This window comes from Neoarius graeffei, chromosome 10, assembly GCF_027579695.1.
Source record: "Neoarius graeffei isolate fNeoGra1 chromosome 10, fNeoGra1.pri, whole genome shotgun sequence".
Taxonomy (NCBI): Eukaryota; Metazoa; Chordata; class Actinopteri; order Siluriformes; family Ariidae; genus Neoarius; species Neoarius graeffei.
In genome coordinates this window covers 60,588,551-60,606,300 of record NC_083578.1, presented here as the reverse complement: position 1 = coordinate 60,606,300, position 17,750 = coordinate 60,588,551, and the positions used below count along the sequence as shown (strand labels likewise).

Genomic DNA, 17,750 nt, shown 5'->3' with positions numbered 1-17,750 from the left:
ACCCTTTAGAATTTTCTATATTTCTGCATAAATATGACCTAAAACATCAGATTTTCACACGTCCTAAAAGTAGATAAAGAGAACCCAGTTAAACAAATGAGACAAAAATATTATACAGGTAGTCGTTGACTTAGGACTGGGTTTGGTTACGACTGACCGGTCATAAACCGATCTGGTCGTAAGTCGGCCTATGTTAAATGAACGTAAGTATACTGTGATGTGTAATGATACTGTAATCATCTTAAAGTCTTATTTTATCAACATTTTCTTATTTCATTACCTTGGCTCATTATTTGGTTTAAGTCAAACACTGCATACTACACTGCATACAGTACAATTTGTTTAATATGTGCAAAACAAAAAATACAAAATACAGGTGTGAAAAATAGAAAACATTTCAGTTTGAAACATACCAAAAAACAAATGTAAAACATAACAAAATACAAAATTTAGTGACTGCTGGCATCACTGGTGCTTGGCTGTGGGTTGTCTATGTCATCATCAGCTGTTGCAGCGCTCGGGCTGGCGGGAGCATTTGCTCGTTTCATAAACCAGGGGCAGAAACTGTATGACGGAGTGCACAAGGAAGCGTGAGAGAGACTGCGCATGTGCCTGGAGGTGGGGCGGAAACTGTTGTACGCGGCGAGAGGCGCTGCCGGGAGCTGGGGCGGAAACTGTACGACGGCGTGCACGAGAGAGCACGAGAGAGACTGCGCATGTGCCTGGAGCTGGGGCGGAAACTGTCGTACGCTCAGCTAGCTCAGCTGGGAAACATTGCCAGTCATAACCAGACGGTCGTAAAGTCGATCGGTCGTAAGTCACATAGGTCGTAAGTCAACGACTACCTGTACTTGGTAATTTATTTATTGAGGAAAATGATCCAATATTACATATCTGTGAGTGGCAAAAGTATGTGAACCTCTAGGATTAGCAGTTAATTTGAAGGTGAAATTAGATTCAGATGTTTTCAATCAGTGGGATGACAATCAGGTGTGAGTGGGCACCCTGTTTTATTTAAAGAACAGGGATCTATCAAAGTCTGATCTTCACAACACATTTGTGGAAGTGTATCATGGCACGAACAAAGGAGATTTCTGAGGACCTCAGAAAAGCGTTGTTGATGCTCATCAGGCTGGAAAAGGTTACAAAACCATCTCTAAAGAGTTTGGACTCCACCAATCCACAGTCAGACAGATTGTGTACAAATGGAGGAAATTCAAGACCATTGTTACCCTCCCCAGGAGTGGTCGACCAACAAAGATCACTCCAAGAGCAAGGCATGTAATAGACGGTGAGGTCACAAAGGACCCCAGGGTAACTTCTAAGCAACTGAAGGCCTCTCTCACATTGGCTAATATTAATGTTCATGAGTCCACTATCTGGAGAACACTGAACAACAATGGTGTGCATGGCAGGGTTGCAAGGAGAAAGCCACTGCTCTCCAAAAAGAACATTGCTACTCATCTGCAGTTTGCTAACGATCACGTGGACAAGCCAGAAGGCTATTGGAAAAATGTTTTGTGGATGGATTAGACCAAAATAGAACTTTCTAGTTTAAATGAGAAGCATTATGTTTGGAGAAAGGAAAACACTGCATTCTAGCACAAGAACCTTATCCCATCTGTGAAACATGGTGGTGGTAATGTCATGGTTTGGGCCTGTTTTGCTGCATCTGGGCCAGGACGGCTTGCCATCATTGATGGAACAATGAATCCTGAATTATACCAATGAATTCTAAAGGAAAATGTCAGGACATCTGTCCACGGACTGAATCTCAAGAGAAGGTGGGTCATGCAGCAAGACAACGACCCTAAGCACACAAGTCGTTCTACCAAAGAATGGTTAAAGAAGAATAAAATTAATGTTTTGGAATGGCCAAGTCAAAGTCCTGACCTTAAACCGATCGAAATGTTGTGGAAGGACCTGAAGTGAGCAGTTCATGTGAGGAAACCCACCAACATCCCAGAGTTGAAGCTGTTCTGTACAGAGGAATGGGCTAAAATTCCGCCAAGCCGGTGTGCAGGACTGATCAACAGTTACCGGAAACGTTTAGTTGCAGTTATTGCTGCACAAGGGGGTCACACCAGATACTGAAAGCAAAGGTTTACATACTTTTGCCACTCACAGATATGTAATATTGGATCATTTTCCTCAATAAATAAATGACCAAGAATAATATTTTTGTCTCATTTGTTTAACTGGGTTCTCTTTATCTACTTTTAGGACTTGTGTGAAAATCTGATGATGTTTTAGGTCATATTTATGCAGAAATATAGAAAATTCTAAAGGGTTCACAAACTTTCAAGCACCACTGTAGGAATATTTAAAGTGCATGAAACTGTCATGTAAATGTAAATATAATCTAGTGGCCTAATTTAAACCAGCAGGTGGTTAATAAGGAGTGCCGCAGGTTCATGTTAACAATCATGATCTGTGACTGTCCTGCAAATTTCGTTATCAAGCAGTATGCGTGAGCATATTGTACATCTTGTTGCAGCCTTGTGAATTTTTTTTCTTCCCCACAGGATCCACTCTCAAATAGTTTCGCTTTCTGGAAAGCATTCTCATCTCATCTCTAGCCGCTTTATCCTGTTCTACAGGGTCGCAGGCAAGCTGGAACCTATCCCAACTGACTACGGGCGAAAGGCGGGGTACACCCTGGACAAGTCGCCAGGTCATCACAGGGCTGACACATAGACACAGACAACCATTCACACTCACATTCACACCTACGGTCAATTTAGAGTCACCAGTTAACCTAACCTGCATGTCTTTGGACTGTGGGGAAAACCGGGGCACCCGGAGGAAACCCACACGGACACGGGGAGAACATGCAAACTCCGCACAGGAAGGCCCTCGCTGGCCACGGGGCTCGAACCCAGACCTTCTTGCTGTGAGGCGACAGCGCTAACCACTACACCACCATGCCGCCCTGGAAAGCATTAAAAAAAAAAAAGACAGTCCACCTAATATTTGTATCTGTATTTATATTTGTTAAGGATGCATTCCCTGTTCAATCCGAACAATGTACTTGTTTCAGTGACATGCTTTACTGAAAATGTTCTTGCTCAAATACAAATATTTAATATGCCATAAAAGTCATATTCACCATCTTTCAGCTTGATGAACCTTAAAAATACACAGACCTGTTCATCAAGGATGGTATTAAACTCAGTCTCCTCGTCTGAGTTTGATGGCAAAAAACAAGGTTGATGGATGTGAAGAGACAGAGCAGCAGACAAGATCTTAAAAGGAAGGTGTGGCTGTTCTAATGGTTTGACTAACAGTCGCAAATTCCCTTTAAATCCAGTCTGCTGGGTAACTGACGGTTGTCCTGGCAGAAAAGCTTCTGAAGATGCAGCTGTTGAGAGATTTCACTCCTCCTATTGATTTTTTGGTGTACAGGCATTTTGTTTCAAAATGATGTAATAAACACAGAAACACTGAGAAATCAAAGAAGGAGAAATAGGCAGACAGAAAGACCTGTGTGTGTGTGTGTGTGTGTGTGTGTGTGTGTGTGTGTGTGTGTGTGTAAGAGGGAGATATATACATGAAAGATACTCACATTGACGATGGCTTCTTTGGTCTGAGCCATGTCTGATATAACTCCATCTGTGATGATGAGGAGCACAAAGTACTGTGAGCCGTCTTCCACTACTGCTGCATATCTAATAAACACACACACACACACACGAAAAAAGCATCAGCACACTCCAAAGTATAGAGAAGAAATGCACCTAAAAATGTGAAAGACTTAAATTGCTTTACAAATGTGTGAAACACTTGAATGATTAACCATTAATAAATCACATGAACTAAAAAGGATTATGAAACAAACCACTGAACGTGGTTATAATCCATTTTCATAGGCAGCCTAAAATCCATACATTTTCCTCTTGGATGCCGCTTGATCTCAGACTCTGTATTGTTTTATCATCATCAAATTCTCCGCACCACTTTGTGATTAAATCGGTTCATGCAGGTTACAAAACCATAAAAGATCAGGCTGCAGATTAAACCTCTCTGTTGTCATAACTTACGGCAGTGATCTCTTCTTATCTGCTTAATGTAAAATCAAGCAGGCAGGTTTGATATGCATGATGTCATTTGTTCCTTGAGCCTTCAAATGAAATGAATGCAACTCAGAAAAAAACGTCAGCTTGTCTCATTAGTGTACTATAATGACCTTCAAAAAAATGGGCACTGGGTCCCATCAGGTCCCATGGGGTAATATCTTTTCTGTCTTGTCAAGGCCTGGCACATAATGACATGTTTAATTAAAATCTAGACAAGAGGATTAGGCATTCTCTACAACACCCGTTCATTTCAGTTAACCGCAAGAGGCATTTATTTTCCATCAGCGGGCAGCAAACAACAACACGTGTCAAGCTTAGGCTACTACTTGACTGGCACTTTAATTTCCTCTTCATTTGTATTCTGTGTGCAAACTCAACCAATGTCATTACCAAGTCTTTTAAATGATTAAAACAGTGATAGTTTTTAGATGTGTCAAAATCTGAAACTCTGTACTGTATCTATTAAGTACTTTTAAATGATTAATGCATGTGTAAAGAACAAAACACAGCAGATGTACTGTATCAATTGTTTTTCAATTGTAATAATTTGGACCCCCAGTGATAGCAGACACTGTCTGAAGGGGTTTATCCTGTTGAAAAGATTAGTTAATAAATAAATAAATAAATCACCCCCAAAGCTGATTCTTTTCCCATAACATTTCATCCTAATTAATTCCACAGCACTTTGCCAGTGATTAAAAGTTTGATAAATTAAAAAATGGCATGTGGTACTTTTAAATAATTTATAGTTATGTTCAGTATTGTGGATTATTATACATACAGGCCACTTTTTCCATGGAATAAAAACATGTATTCTATTCCCTTCTAGCGGGTTTATTGATGGCATGCAATGTTGTTATCATATCGCTTATCCTCATTTATTATGCCACTCTCCCCAATGGAGAATGAGCGTGCAGTATTGTTACAATATTACACTTTGTCAAGACAACACGATGTCACACGCGAAGATCCAATGACAAAACTTTTCTGTTGCGCATGCACACAATCATTTCTTTGTCAGCTGGGAGAGAGAGAAGACAGGGTTAATTCAGTGCTAGGTTTAAGCACTAAATAAATAAACTGAAACTAAAGATGTGCTGAACACCCAAAAGGCTACCAAAACTTCAATATATATTCTTCACGCATATTTACAAGAGAAAAACTGGAAAAGAGACACGTCAGAGATGTAAAACTTCTGCGCTAGTGAGTGACTGTTACAGTTTGTACACAAACATGGTGGCAAGGTTTGCTTCATTAAAAGTGGAAGATTTAAAGAGAAAGACACGCTGAACACTTGAAAGGCTACCAAAATGTCACTGGATATTCTTCACGTATATTTACAAAAGAAAAACATACCAATGGACATTGAAAAACTGGGAAAGAGAGCAATAGCGGAAATATTGTTAAAGTTCTACTTGGAGGTGAAGAAAAATGATGGAGACTTTTACAAGAGGATTTCACTCATGGATTTCACTCAGCAAAGCCCTTTTGTTTTGAACAACTGCAATGTAACAATTAACTCCTACCAAAAGTAAGTCTGAACTTGAACTATCAATCTGTATATAGCTTGTATAAATTGGGTTGTTGTTCAGGCTTTTTGGACTTGTACCATTTTTATTGTTAGATCTTTGACTTTGTACAATGGATTGACAGAACATTGAATTACATTCACTCAAAATCAGCATTCAATATTGGTAAGTCCCCCCCCCCCCCCCTTAACTTTTTGTAAAATCTATAATTGTTCCATGAAATATGTATTATTAATAATAATAATAATAATAATAATAATAATGGCTTTTTCGTGGTATATCAGATTTATTCCATTCAGCGAGCATCATATTGAACAAGTCGAAGATGAGTTCAATATCATGCTAGCTGAATGGACTATAGCTGATATACCACAAAAAACCAGCCAATATTATTATTATTATTATTATTATTATTATTATTATTATTATACATACAGGACATTTTTTTGGTGGAATAAAAACATGTATTCTATTCCCTTCTAGCGGGTTTCATTCATTTGGTTTGATAGCATTCAATATTGTTAACGTATCGCTTATCCTACGTGTATTATGTCACTCTACCCAATGGAGAATGATTGTTGAATATGGTTTACGATATTGCATGGTTGTTAAGACAACATGACGTCACACATCGGAATTGATGCATATATTCAATGAGAGAATTTTCTGTTGCGCATGCGCAGAAACATTTCTTTGTTCACCAGCAGCGCCTGCAGTAAACTGTTGCAGTGAATTGAAAATGCCATAAGATACGTATTACATGTAAAACTTCTGTGCTAGCAAGTGACTGTAACAATTTGTAAACAAATCTATAATTGTTCCATCGAATGTGTATGTATAATAATAATAATAATAATAATAATAATAATAATAATAATAATAATAATGGCTTTTTTCATGGTATATCAGCTATATTTCATTCAGCTAGCATGATACTGAATTCATCTTCGACTCATTTAATATCATGCTAGCTGAATGGAATATATCTGATAGACCACTCAAAGCCAGCCAATATTATTTAAATGTCCATGAACCAAGTTAGTTCCTGTTATCACATATATTATAACAGCTAAAACCAGTTGTTCCCTCACCAGCCTTGTTGCTTTTTTTCCCTCTGTGAAGGTAATGAAACAAAAAACGCAGCTTGTCAGGTTACAGAGAAAATGCAAAGCTCAAAGTCTTCTATCCTGAAGGCTTTCCTGTGGAAAACTTAAACAGCTTTTCCTGTTTCCCTGGACTTTCTAACTTGACTGTATAGAAAGCATATACCTGTATAGAGACACTATAGAGTCCTTCCAAAAATTCTAACTAAACATCACCTCAGAGAAAGCTGCACTATTTTGTATTGATTTTAATAATTACTTGCATTATTATTATTATTATTATTATTATTATTATTGAGTGACCACAATACTCTGTAAATTGCTACTAATAGAAACAATAACATATTCTTACCAGCACATTAATATAAACCTTGCAGCTGGAATTTCTCTCAGAGCTACTGCTATAGAAAATTAATTAATCATAACCTAGCATTTAACAGCATTATGACTTAGACAACCTTTATTGTCATTCAGTATGCAACAAGTGTACACAGAACAAAATTTCATTGCAATTTGGCTCAGCACAGAATTAAATATGAAAGTGTATTAAATTATGCAGCAGCAAAAATGTTATAAAGTGCAATAGTATAAAGTCACCTGTGGAATTAGGAATTACTATAGTATAAATTGCTGTAACAGATTTTTTTTTTTAACTCACCTTGCAACATGATTGATGACTGGGGCAAAGTTAGTTGGTCCATAAAGCTGAACTGTCTTGAGACTCTGGTGGTATGCCTCTAGAATACCCTCCATGCCGTTACAGTATGGGTTATCTACATTACCATTCTTTAATTAAAAACAAGAGATATCATACATAATAGGTAAATAATTGGGAAAGTTAGTCACAGTCATGACAATCAAAGTAGTGTAATGCACTGTGAGTGAATGCAGATATGAACGTATTAAAAATGGCCTGGAATGGTGCAAATGGGGGTATAAAGAAGAGAAGAAGGGAGGGAGAGAAGATTAATTAAGTGTATTAGTTCACAGATATGAAGAACGCTACAATGTGAGTACTAAGCAATATAAGGGGTTTTTTTTCATAGAGCTTTATGCATACATTAAAGATAAACTAAGAAATGCAGTCATATAAAGTACTAGTTTCACATATATATATTAAATATACTGCAGATAAAATCTACACCATTAAACATTAAAAGACAACAATGCCTGGAAACTCAAAATGAGAATAAAATAGACAAATATCAGGCAACTATGCAGGGCTGTAAACATTACATCTTAATACAGTAATAATGAGCAGTGCAGTTTCTACCAGAGGAAACTCATGAGACACCCTGCCATCAGGGGGGAGTTTGGCTCCAAAGCCCAGCGCTGGGAACATCTTATCACTGTCATAATCCTGGATGATCTCCCCCACAGCCTTTAGTGCCATAGCATAGGCGTTCATCTGGTATGGGTTCATATAATGCAGAGATGTGGACTGAGATGGATTCCCTTAGAGAAGAGAAATGAAGACATGTTCTGTTTTACTACGAGCAGAAAATGGCAAACCCCCCCAACTATATTAAAAATTACCTATATTAAAAAAATAATAATAATAATGTAGCTGTCTGCCAGGAATAAGACATCCTTTTAAGAAAGGAGTCACACAGAGGCTATATCATTATAGAACAATTGGATGATCCTTTGAGGGTTGTGTGCATTTCTATCCGTCTTAAAAGCCCTTCATGCATATTTATTAACTAAATGAAAGTGACTAAGCTCGAAAGATGAAATTTTTAAGCACAAAGCTTCTCAGACAGAGAAAAACATTAATCATGCTTCTTTAGTTAATTATAATGTATTAAAATCTAAATTTGCGCACATGTAACATTTTAGATGTACCTTAGTGGATTCTTTTGTTTTTATGCTGTAAGCCCAATTCAGTATCATTAACAGCGCTTAGCCCGCAATTAACCATTCTGAGTGCGTGGTCATATACGGTAGAGGGACATCTGCCTGGAGAAAATCTACGATTGATTGATTGATTGATTGATTGATTGATTGATTGATTGATTGATTCTGAACAGTAAAGAAGAAAGATAAAAAATAAAAAATGCAATAATCAAAACATCGTCATAAACAATCAAAACTATCTATAAAGCTGCCCATGAGTTTCATCATTATTCATAAGTCAATGTTGTATTAAGTCAGAAAATAGCATAAAAACACAAGAAGAAATTCTCACCATTGGAAGCTGTGAAATCAATAGCCACGGTGAAATGGATCTGAGTGCTAGAAAACAGGGAGCAAGAGTTGAATAAGAAAAAGAAGAAATTACCAGAAATAAGAGAGAGATTTCATACCAAATATCACTGGAAAGGGACAAAAAAAAAAACCTTGACAATGAGCAAAAATATCAAGCTTGTTCACTCCAATTCATCTTGAAGCATAAACTCTCCAGACATTGCCTTGGCACGGAAGCCATCTGATTGAGCAAACTAGTGCAATCAGAGGCTCCCTATGGGCCTACATTGTGTTAGTTCATTTTCCTGCTGTGTGTTCCCTCTTTGTACAGCTCTGTACTGCCATCCTTCAGAATCTGCTTTGGATTTAGGACAGTTTTCCCAACCAAAATAATTCTTTAAATTGTTATGATAGTGACTGCAAAAGGGATTCCAACCAAATCATCCTGCAAAGGGCAATCTGCCCCAACACCTTCCTCTTTCATTCTAGCCAGCAGGCGACCATTGTCAGGTCAGTGGGAGACGCAGCCTAGCTGCTGATTGCAGGTGCTTTTCCATCATTTATTCCCTTCACCTGTCACAGCTAGCTACCCACAGATTCCTATAACAGGCCATTATAAATGTATGAGGATGGCAGAGCTCAAAGATATAGAATACTGCTGACAGCTGTCCAGAGTGCAAGCCAGTAGTGATTAGATCTGAAGAAAGAGTCCATGTATCTCAAAAGTATCTACAAAGAAGTTTCTGACTACAAATTGGTTGCTATTTAGGTTTTTTTGGTCCAGTTTTGATAGGAGTGTATAATATTAGTAATCACATAAGTAAGCATTTGAGATGACTTAATAACACAGTTTGAGATATTGTGTGAGATAATTACCTCCAACCAATTTTGTTGGAAGAGGTCATGTTTTCACCTCCATTTGTTTGTCTTTCCTCAACGTAAGTCAAAAAGCAGTGAACAAATTTTGAGGAAAGGTGGACCATGGGCCAAGGAACAGTTGATCAGATTTTGATGCAAATCTACAAATGTACTGAATGTGGATCCAGGTTTTTTTTTTTTTTTTTGCACTTCCCAACATAACTCAAAGTAGTGAATGGATTTTTGATGAAATTTGGTGTACAGCTTGAGTATTATCCTAGGTTCAAGTGATTTGATGCTGATAATCTGTGGCTTGATGGAGATAATGCACTCTACTGTGTGCCCTTCTAGTTTAGCTCTGCTGTTTTCATAATGGTAAACCAGAGACTATAAGCTTATTTTGCTTGCTAACTTCATTAGCTTTGTATATAGGGGTAACTTGTGCCTCGGCATGGAGGCTACCTTCTGATTTGCTTTGTTGATGTTTTAATATTTATATAATAGCTCCTAACATGGTGGCACGGTGGTGTAGTGGTTAGCGCTGTCGCCTCACAGCAAGAAGGTTCGGGTTTGAGCCCCGTGACCGGTGAGGGACTTTCTGTGCGGAGTTTGCATGTTCTCCCCATGGGTTTCCTCCGGGTGCTCCGGTTTCCCCCACAGTCCAAAGACACACAGCAAAATCCCCAGTGTTGAATTAACACCCAGAATGTTGATTTAACACCCTACTGTGTTTATATAGGTCCAATTGGACACAAATTAACTCTGAAAGTGTTAATTCAACACTGAGGAATTTGTTGTGCATGCAGGTTAGGTTAACTGGTGACTCTAAATTGACCGTAGGTGTGAATGTGAGTGTGAATGGTTGTCTGTGTCTATGTGTCAGCCCTGTGATGACCTGGCGACTTGTCCAGGGTGTACCCCGCCTTTCGCACGTAGTCAACTGGGATAGGCTCCAGCTTGCCTGCGACCCTGTAGAAGGATAAAGCGGCTAGAGATAATGAGAATGAGATGAGCTCCTAACACATCACAAAAACTAGAATGGCACATTGTAGAGTGCATACCTCCACCAAGCCATATATTATTAACATCCAAATCAAATCACTTGAACATAGGATAGCACTAAAGCTGTACATCAAATTTCATCAAAATCCGTTCATTACTTTTTGAGTTACGTTGGGAAAAGACAGACACACAAACAAATGAAGACAAAAACGTAACTTCCTCCAACAAAGTTGGGAAAGGTAAAAATCACATCATAAAAAGATCTATTCACATTGTTTGTTTCTTAGGGTGGTGTCTGTAATAAAATGTGAACAATCAAATTTCAGGTTTCCTTTTCTGCAAGTCCACATATATGTATTATATGATTGCATTGTTTTATTGCCTTTAATTGGAAAACACTGGAATGGTATTGCAGCATATACAAAAGTAGATAGATAGATAGATAGATAGATAGATAGATAGATAGATAGATAGATAGATAGACAGACAGACAGACAGACAGACAGACAGACAGACAGACAGACAGACAGACAGAGTGAGGCTTTATCCTGGCTATAGTTCATTGGGCTATTTAAGCATCTTCTGCTCTTTGTTTTTTATTCTAACAGGCATACTGAAGACAGGTAGTATAAGTTATGGACCGAGATTATCCATGGAGCCCTCATTATGATAATGGTCAAATTATTCAAATATTAGGCTCAAATTTGCTTATTAAACTTGTAATTTAACTAGAACTGTGAGTAAACTCACTATAGAATTACCCCCCACCCCCACCCCCCACGCTTACTAGCCTGTCATCGTATATTGCCATATGTAAGGGAATAAGTTGAATTATCTCCCGTTTGAAACTTCAGACCAGGATTATTTTCCTTCATGCACATCTTCAGGCGGTATACTGCAACTGTGTAAAGTTTCATCAAAATTCATCAAACCGTTTAGGAGGAGCTGCACTTCCAAACACATGGACAGATGGATGGATGGATGGATGGATGGATGGACAGGGTGATTCCTATATACCCCTCGCAAACAAATTTTATGTTTAATGTTTTTTGTTTTTATCTTTTTAGGTATAGAAATGCCATTCACTGGAAAAGAAAAGGCGTTTTGTGTGTTAGAGTACGCTCAAACACAGTCGAACAAGACTGTGCAGCAGGCATTTATGAGAAAATTCTCTAAAAATGCACCAGCTGCAATGCAGATTTGGACATTGCACAAAAAGTTCAAAGAGGAAGGCTGTCTGTGCAGGGCAAAAGGATCTGGACGACCATCAGCATTGGAAGAGACGGTCGAGTGGGTTCGCGAATATTGAAAATTTGTGAAATCATTCATGGAATCCACATGTCCTTGAATTTCTCATTCAAATTTTGAAGAATAAATCTTATATTGCTCAACATTAAACCTGTTCAGTTTCATTTGCCAAGACTATGTAGCTTCTGGAATATTTACATCTTAAATAATATCAAATTTTTTGAAACACTCTGTATAATCTGTGCACATGGAAGAAACACAAGAAAAACACTGATTGCAATAGAGTTTGAAAACAGTGTTACTCCCATAGCCTTGTAGCTCTTGTTCAAAACAAAGAAAAACTTTTTTTTTTGGCTGATTGACATGAGATTAGAAGAAAATTGTGTGCGCTTTATTTTTGGCAGAACTGTTCTTTCAAGTGCAATTTGTTTTGCTCCTTTCTCAATGCAAAGCAGTAGGATGTGATGTTAGCACAATGGTGTTTATTTATGGTTTCTCCTTATACTTACTTATCTTCATTTCTCGCACTCAGTCAGCTTCAAAGGTTTTTGGATTATTTCAAATTTACTACAAGAGAGCGTCCAGATTTGTACATTAATCTGTGTTATACTGTGTTATCTGTATTATACTGGATATCTCCAGCTACCATCAGGCTGTTCTGACAGAAGTGACTTCTTTTAGGATATGGTGATACTAGAATCTTATTATGACACTTACTTCACTAGACTTGTTTATGAATGTCACATTTTATAGAAGCTTCACTTTTACACAGAGTTTACGAATGTGATGTTGAAACAGAGTAATGTTTTATCTATGCAGAGCTGTCAGTGAGCTTTGAAAAAATGGACAGAAGATAAATACAGGGATAAGGAATGACCTCAACTCCTATTAGTCATCAGTCTTATAACTGTCTAGAAAAACTGTCTATAAACTGAAGGCTAAAGTTCTAATGTGTGATCTCTCTCTTTCTTTCTTTCTCTCTCTCTCTCTCTCTCTCTCTCTCTCACACACACACACACACACACACACACACACACACACACACACACACACACACACACACACACACACTCTACTCAGCTGATTCAACTTTATTGTGCACTTGCCATCCATCCAGTTTACTTTCTGAATGGATTAGGAGTTATGGTTATGAATTAAGATTACAGGAAACAGTATATAAGCTCTGTGTACATTGTTTCCAAGCGTTTTTTTTTTACCTAAATAGTAAAAATATTCTTTTTTATTTCACTCGACTACTTGGTAGAATGAAAATTATTTTCACAAAAAGATCTTTAGCATTGGTGTGAGTAAAATCCACTATAGAAAGAAATTCAACAGCATTTTAGCACAAACAGCAAAGGTCATGGGAATCAAAACAGGCGGACACATGACAGGAAGTTGTTTACTAGTGGATTAGATCACGTTCAAACAATGCGCATGGGAGCCATCAGTCCGCCATGGATCACTGGAGCCTGAAAGGTCAGTCATATCCCTCACAATCAACTCTCGTTCGTGCTCTCACACACCTCCTAACTCCTTGCCCTGTCCCATTTTAAGATTGACTGACACAGAGCAGAATTCTGTCATTAGATGAGGTATAACTGTGAAACATCTCCAGGCATGGATTAGAAATCAGGCTAGCCGTTGATCAATAAGGGAACACATGCAGCCCTGAGATAGCAGAACCATTAGGGCATATTAGAGCTGTTATCAACTACAGTAATGTGAGGCTAGTTATCACCCAAATACTAAATTGCATAAGATTGGTGTGTGGTTCGGGTATATGAGTGTGTATAATTTACTTCTTTTGTTTTTATTACACACTGCAAAGAATGGTTATAATCAATATAGCCAGACTTATCTAGTAATTCCAATTATATGTAAGATTATAATAAAGCAAATATATATAGCTTTGTTCTATTGGCAGATTTTTTTCTTTTCATTTTAAGCATTAATTGCAGTAAGAAGCAAAATTATCTATGACGAGAATAAGAAATTTTAAAACTTGAAATGGGTTACATAATTTAAAAACAGGCTGAATAATCCTATGTTTGATTTATAATAATCTCATCAGAAGAAATTTTATAAATTTGTCCATACTGAAGGTATTTTCACTTGCCATCATTTCTGTAGCGCAATAGCACTGCCAGATGTAACAATTTCTAACTCTTGTTAAAATCCTGTATATTACAAGCAATTCAGTTCAAATATGCTTGCTTATGAATTATTCAGAAGGTACAGGAGAAGCTAGGCCATGGCACAATGTGAAACCAAAAAGGAGTAAATTGCATTTTAATGTGATGTCTTGATAATGACTAGTAGAAAATGATTTTGTACAAAATGTGGAACTGTATGAAGGTAAAGGTGAGTAGAAAAAAAAGCACCATAGCAAATAATATCAATTTCAAAGCACAGCAGTATGGTAGGAGGCACAGAACAAACAGATTACTGTTTTCCTGTAATCAAGGTATCAATTTCGAAGGTCTTTTCATCAGGGCGAGCTAAAGAAGACCTGGCAACACAAAATGATGAGAACTGTACTGATAATAATAGCTCTGTTTGTTGTGGCTGGCTTTGCTACGGTATGTGTCTTATCAATGATACCCACACAGTGTCAGCTATGTCAGTGTCCTTTTGCTATTGAACAAAATGTGGTGAGTAGAAAATAGAAGCGAACATTTTGTGTTGTTCTTTCATAGCTTCCTTGTTCAGATGATTATTTTTTCACCATTTTATTCTACCATTAAAGAATAGTCTTTAAAATGCTCAAACCTGTAAGAAGACAAAACTAAGATGTTTTTCTTTCCATAGTGTGTACGTGTTTGTTCATGTGAGTATTTGTACTCACCCTGCTTTGATGTAGTCTAGGAAAGTATGTTCCGCCTCAACAAAGAATGAAAGCAACGTCACCTTGGGAATTAGAGAAATGATAACATTTACCCACAGATATGTATACCATATGTTCCACACAACACATCTGTTTCATAATGTGCCATCAATCTATAAAACACACAAACATTATCACAGCAGCGCATTGCTGCTCATTAGTATATGAGCTGCACAATATATAATTTTTCAATAGGCATATAACAATTTGCCCAATTGACGATTCGATTTTCCCATGATATTTTTGAAAAATTTTATCACCAAAAACCCCAACATTTATTTTCCTATTCTTTATCAACTTAAATATTCCATTTGTTAAATTTACATAAAAAACTTTTGTTTCATTTTCTTAATAACCAACAATAATTACTTGCCCACATTTGTAAAGGTTGGCATAAAATGTAATAGCCTATTAACTCAAATATTCCTTTTAAAAATTAAAAAAGTTAATTATAAATAGACCTTTTCTTATGAAACTTTTATGAACATACTACCTGTATTTGCTTCTCTTTTCTTTAGCATTCAGCAGTCTGTCAAAAGAGAACTCTGATTTCTTGTTAAATCTATTTGTATAGTCAATCTCATACAGCTCTTTCCCATTTTAGATCTGTTTTTTTGTGTGTGTGTGTGTGTGTGTGTGTGTGGGGGGGGGGGGGGGGGGGGGGGTTTCTTCCTTGTGTGGCGCTGTGTTAGTGCTGCATTACTTCTGCCTATGGTGAAGTCATGCATGTTTCTGCTATTGTATGCTATTGGAAAAACTAAGAGACTACAGCCTCAAAATAATCACTATTCATTTTTATTTCATCGATTTGAATCATCATAAATTTGTATTGCAATTTAGCACAACTAACAAAACATATTTTGAGAATGTGTTTTGAGAAGCCTAACGAATCTCAAACAAAACAGATCCTGGCATAATCCTGGCATCCACTTTATGAAAACAGACAATTTTTGTTTAAAATTATCTTTAACCATGTTACATTTTAAGTTCCCTGGTGTATTTTAAGGCATCTCAGTCTACGCCAACAAATCATGAAGTTGGATTTTTATCCATATTTTGTGCTTCTAATTAGTATTGTTATGATTAGCCTATAAAGGGAGACCCAATGTCACTATGCTACCGTAAACCAGATGATAGACTGTTTATGTGTTTAAACAGTGTCACCAGTGCAAACTAAACAAGAGATTTATTACTCATAGTAAAGAGGTAGACAAATCACTATCTCAGGCACCGGGGACAAGCAGAATTTATGCCCAGAGTATTAGGGTGGTTGTTTTTTTTGTTTTGTTTTGTTTTTTGCCTGTCAGACAAGTGAGTTTAGCAAAAAAAAAAATACAAAATAAAAAAATTGGGAAAAACTTTCTTAATACAAAGTTAAAAAAAAAAAAAACAAGCTTAAACTTAATCTACTCCATGGTGGTGTGACACAGCTTAGAGCTGTATCTATAGCTCATGCAACTCATTCTGAACCAAAGCCTGCTGCACTAAACTAATTGGTTGGCCTAGTCTAGTTGACAGTTGAATGTTTCTTAATAGATGGATTTATTAGCTTGCATGATGACAGACGACAATGTCAGGAACATGCAAGTATGTCAAAACACTGACAAAACTGAGCAAAATAATGCCCAGGTCAGACGGCAGGCTGCAACTAGTTTTCAACTACTTGCGTCTACCAGCGATAACAAAATCACAGGTAGACACAAGACTGGTCTTGCGTCGATGCACGACGATGCAGATAATGGCAGAGTGTTGCAGAGGGTCTTTAGTAGAGGCAGGTTGATGCAAGAGCATCACAATATGTTCGCTTCCAATCGGTGCAAATAGCAGGTTGATGCATGTGGAGGCAGGTGGTCGTGCAACACTTGAGTGACCAATCACGGGTTGAAAGCAGTTTGGAGTGTGTGGAAAAGAAGAGAGGAAGGCAAAAATGCAGTTCACACAAACTCTGGGACTTCCACAATACTCACAGTTGATTAACTTACTACAGCAAAATTCTCAGAGTTAATTTCCCAGTGTAAAGCAAAAGTGTTAAAATATAGAGTTGAATTGACACTGTAAAAAGTTGATTTAACTTTAGGAAGTGTTAAATTAACACTGCAGAGATTGGGACAAAATAAACACCAGCATAGTCTTAAAACTGACTCTCTCAGAGTTGATTTAACACTATAAATTTTGCTGTGTACACTTCAACCTTACCATGCCCGGTTGAATGGCGCTATCTTATCATACATGAACAAAATAGAGGCCACACATTCCCTAAACGTTACTCTTGAGTTGAGGAGCAAAAAGAAAAGGAGCTCATGAACAGACACCCATTTCCAGCAAGGTGCGCGGCTCAACTAACAGAAAACACAAGCGCGAGCTGATGACGCTGCCTCTCTAGGTAACACAGCATGTCTTAAACTGCATATCACGGGTAAATTCAGGAGCAAGATCAATGTAATTCTCCTATTTTATATTAAACTTTGGTCAAATATCTGTCACATTTTGCATTTTGTGCAATTTTTTTACCTTGCGCAATACCAGAAAAATTCAGTTGAAATCAAGCCATTTGAGGTGAACTGGTCCGCCTCTGAAAAAAAACTTGGCATTTGGATTTCCCGGGAAACATTGATTTCCTTGACGTTGCGCGCAGGACGCCTCCTTCTGAATCCTACGTCAGCGCTGGTTTGTTTATGAGAAAACGACCGGTGGTTTTCTGCAAATTTCTTCAATGTTATCACGTAATTATTAAAATGGTTAACAGATGTATCGTAGGAGGGTGTAGCAATACCAATCTTGATGGGATTAGTACTCATCATTTTCCAAAAGACTGGACAATGAGAGAGAAATGGGAGCGCTTGGTCTACACAGGCTGTGC

General features: G+C 37.5%; 1 protein-coding gene across 2 annotated transcripts in view; it reads right to left on the bottom strand.

Moving 5' to 3' along the window:
- cpne5a (copine Va) overlaps positions 1–17,750 on the bottom strand; it is a 251,172-nt gene that overhangs the window by 12,703 nt on the left and 220,719 nt on the right. For both annotated transcript variants that reach the window (XM_060931999.1, XM_060931998.1), the window contains 5 exons: positions 14,852–14,913; positions 8,897–8,943; positions 7,982–8,163; positions 7,367–7,494; positions 3,566–3,668 (listed from right to left, as the gene is read on the bottom strand). In XM_060931999.1, the coding sequence (XP_060787982.1) occupies positions 3,566–3,668; positions 7,367–7,494; positions 7,982–8,163; positions 8,897–8,943; positions 14,852–14,913 (522 nt within the window). The remainder of the gene's footprint in view (positions 1–3,565; positions 3,669–7,366; positions 7,495–7,981; positions 8,164–8,896; positions 8,944–14,851; positions 14,914–17,750) is intronic.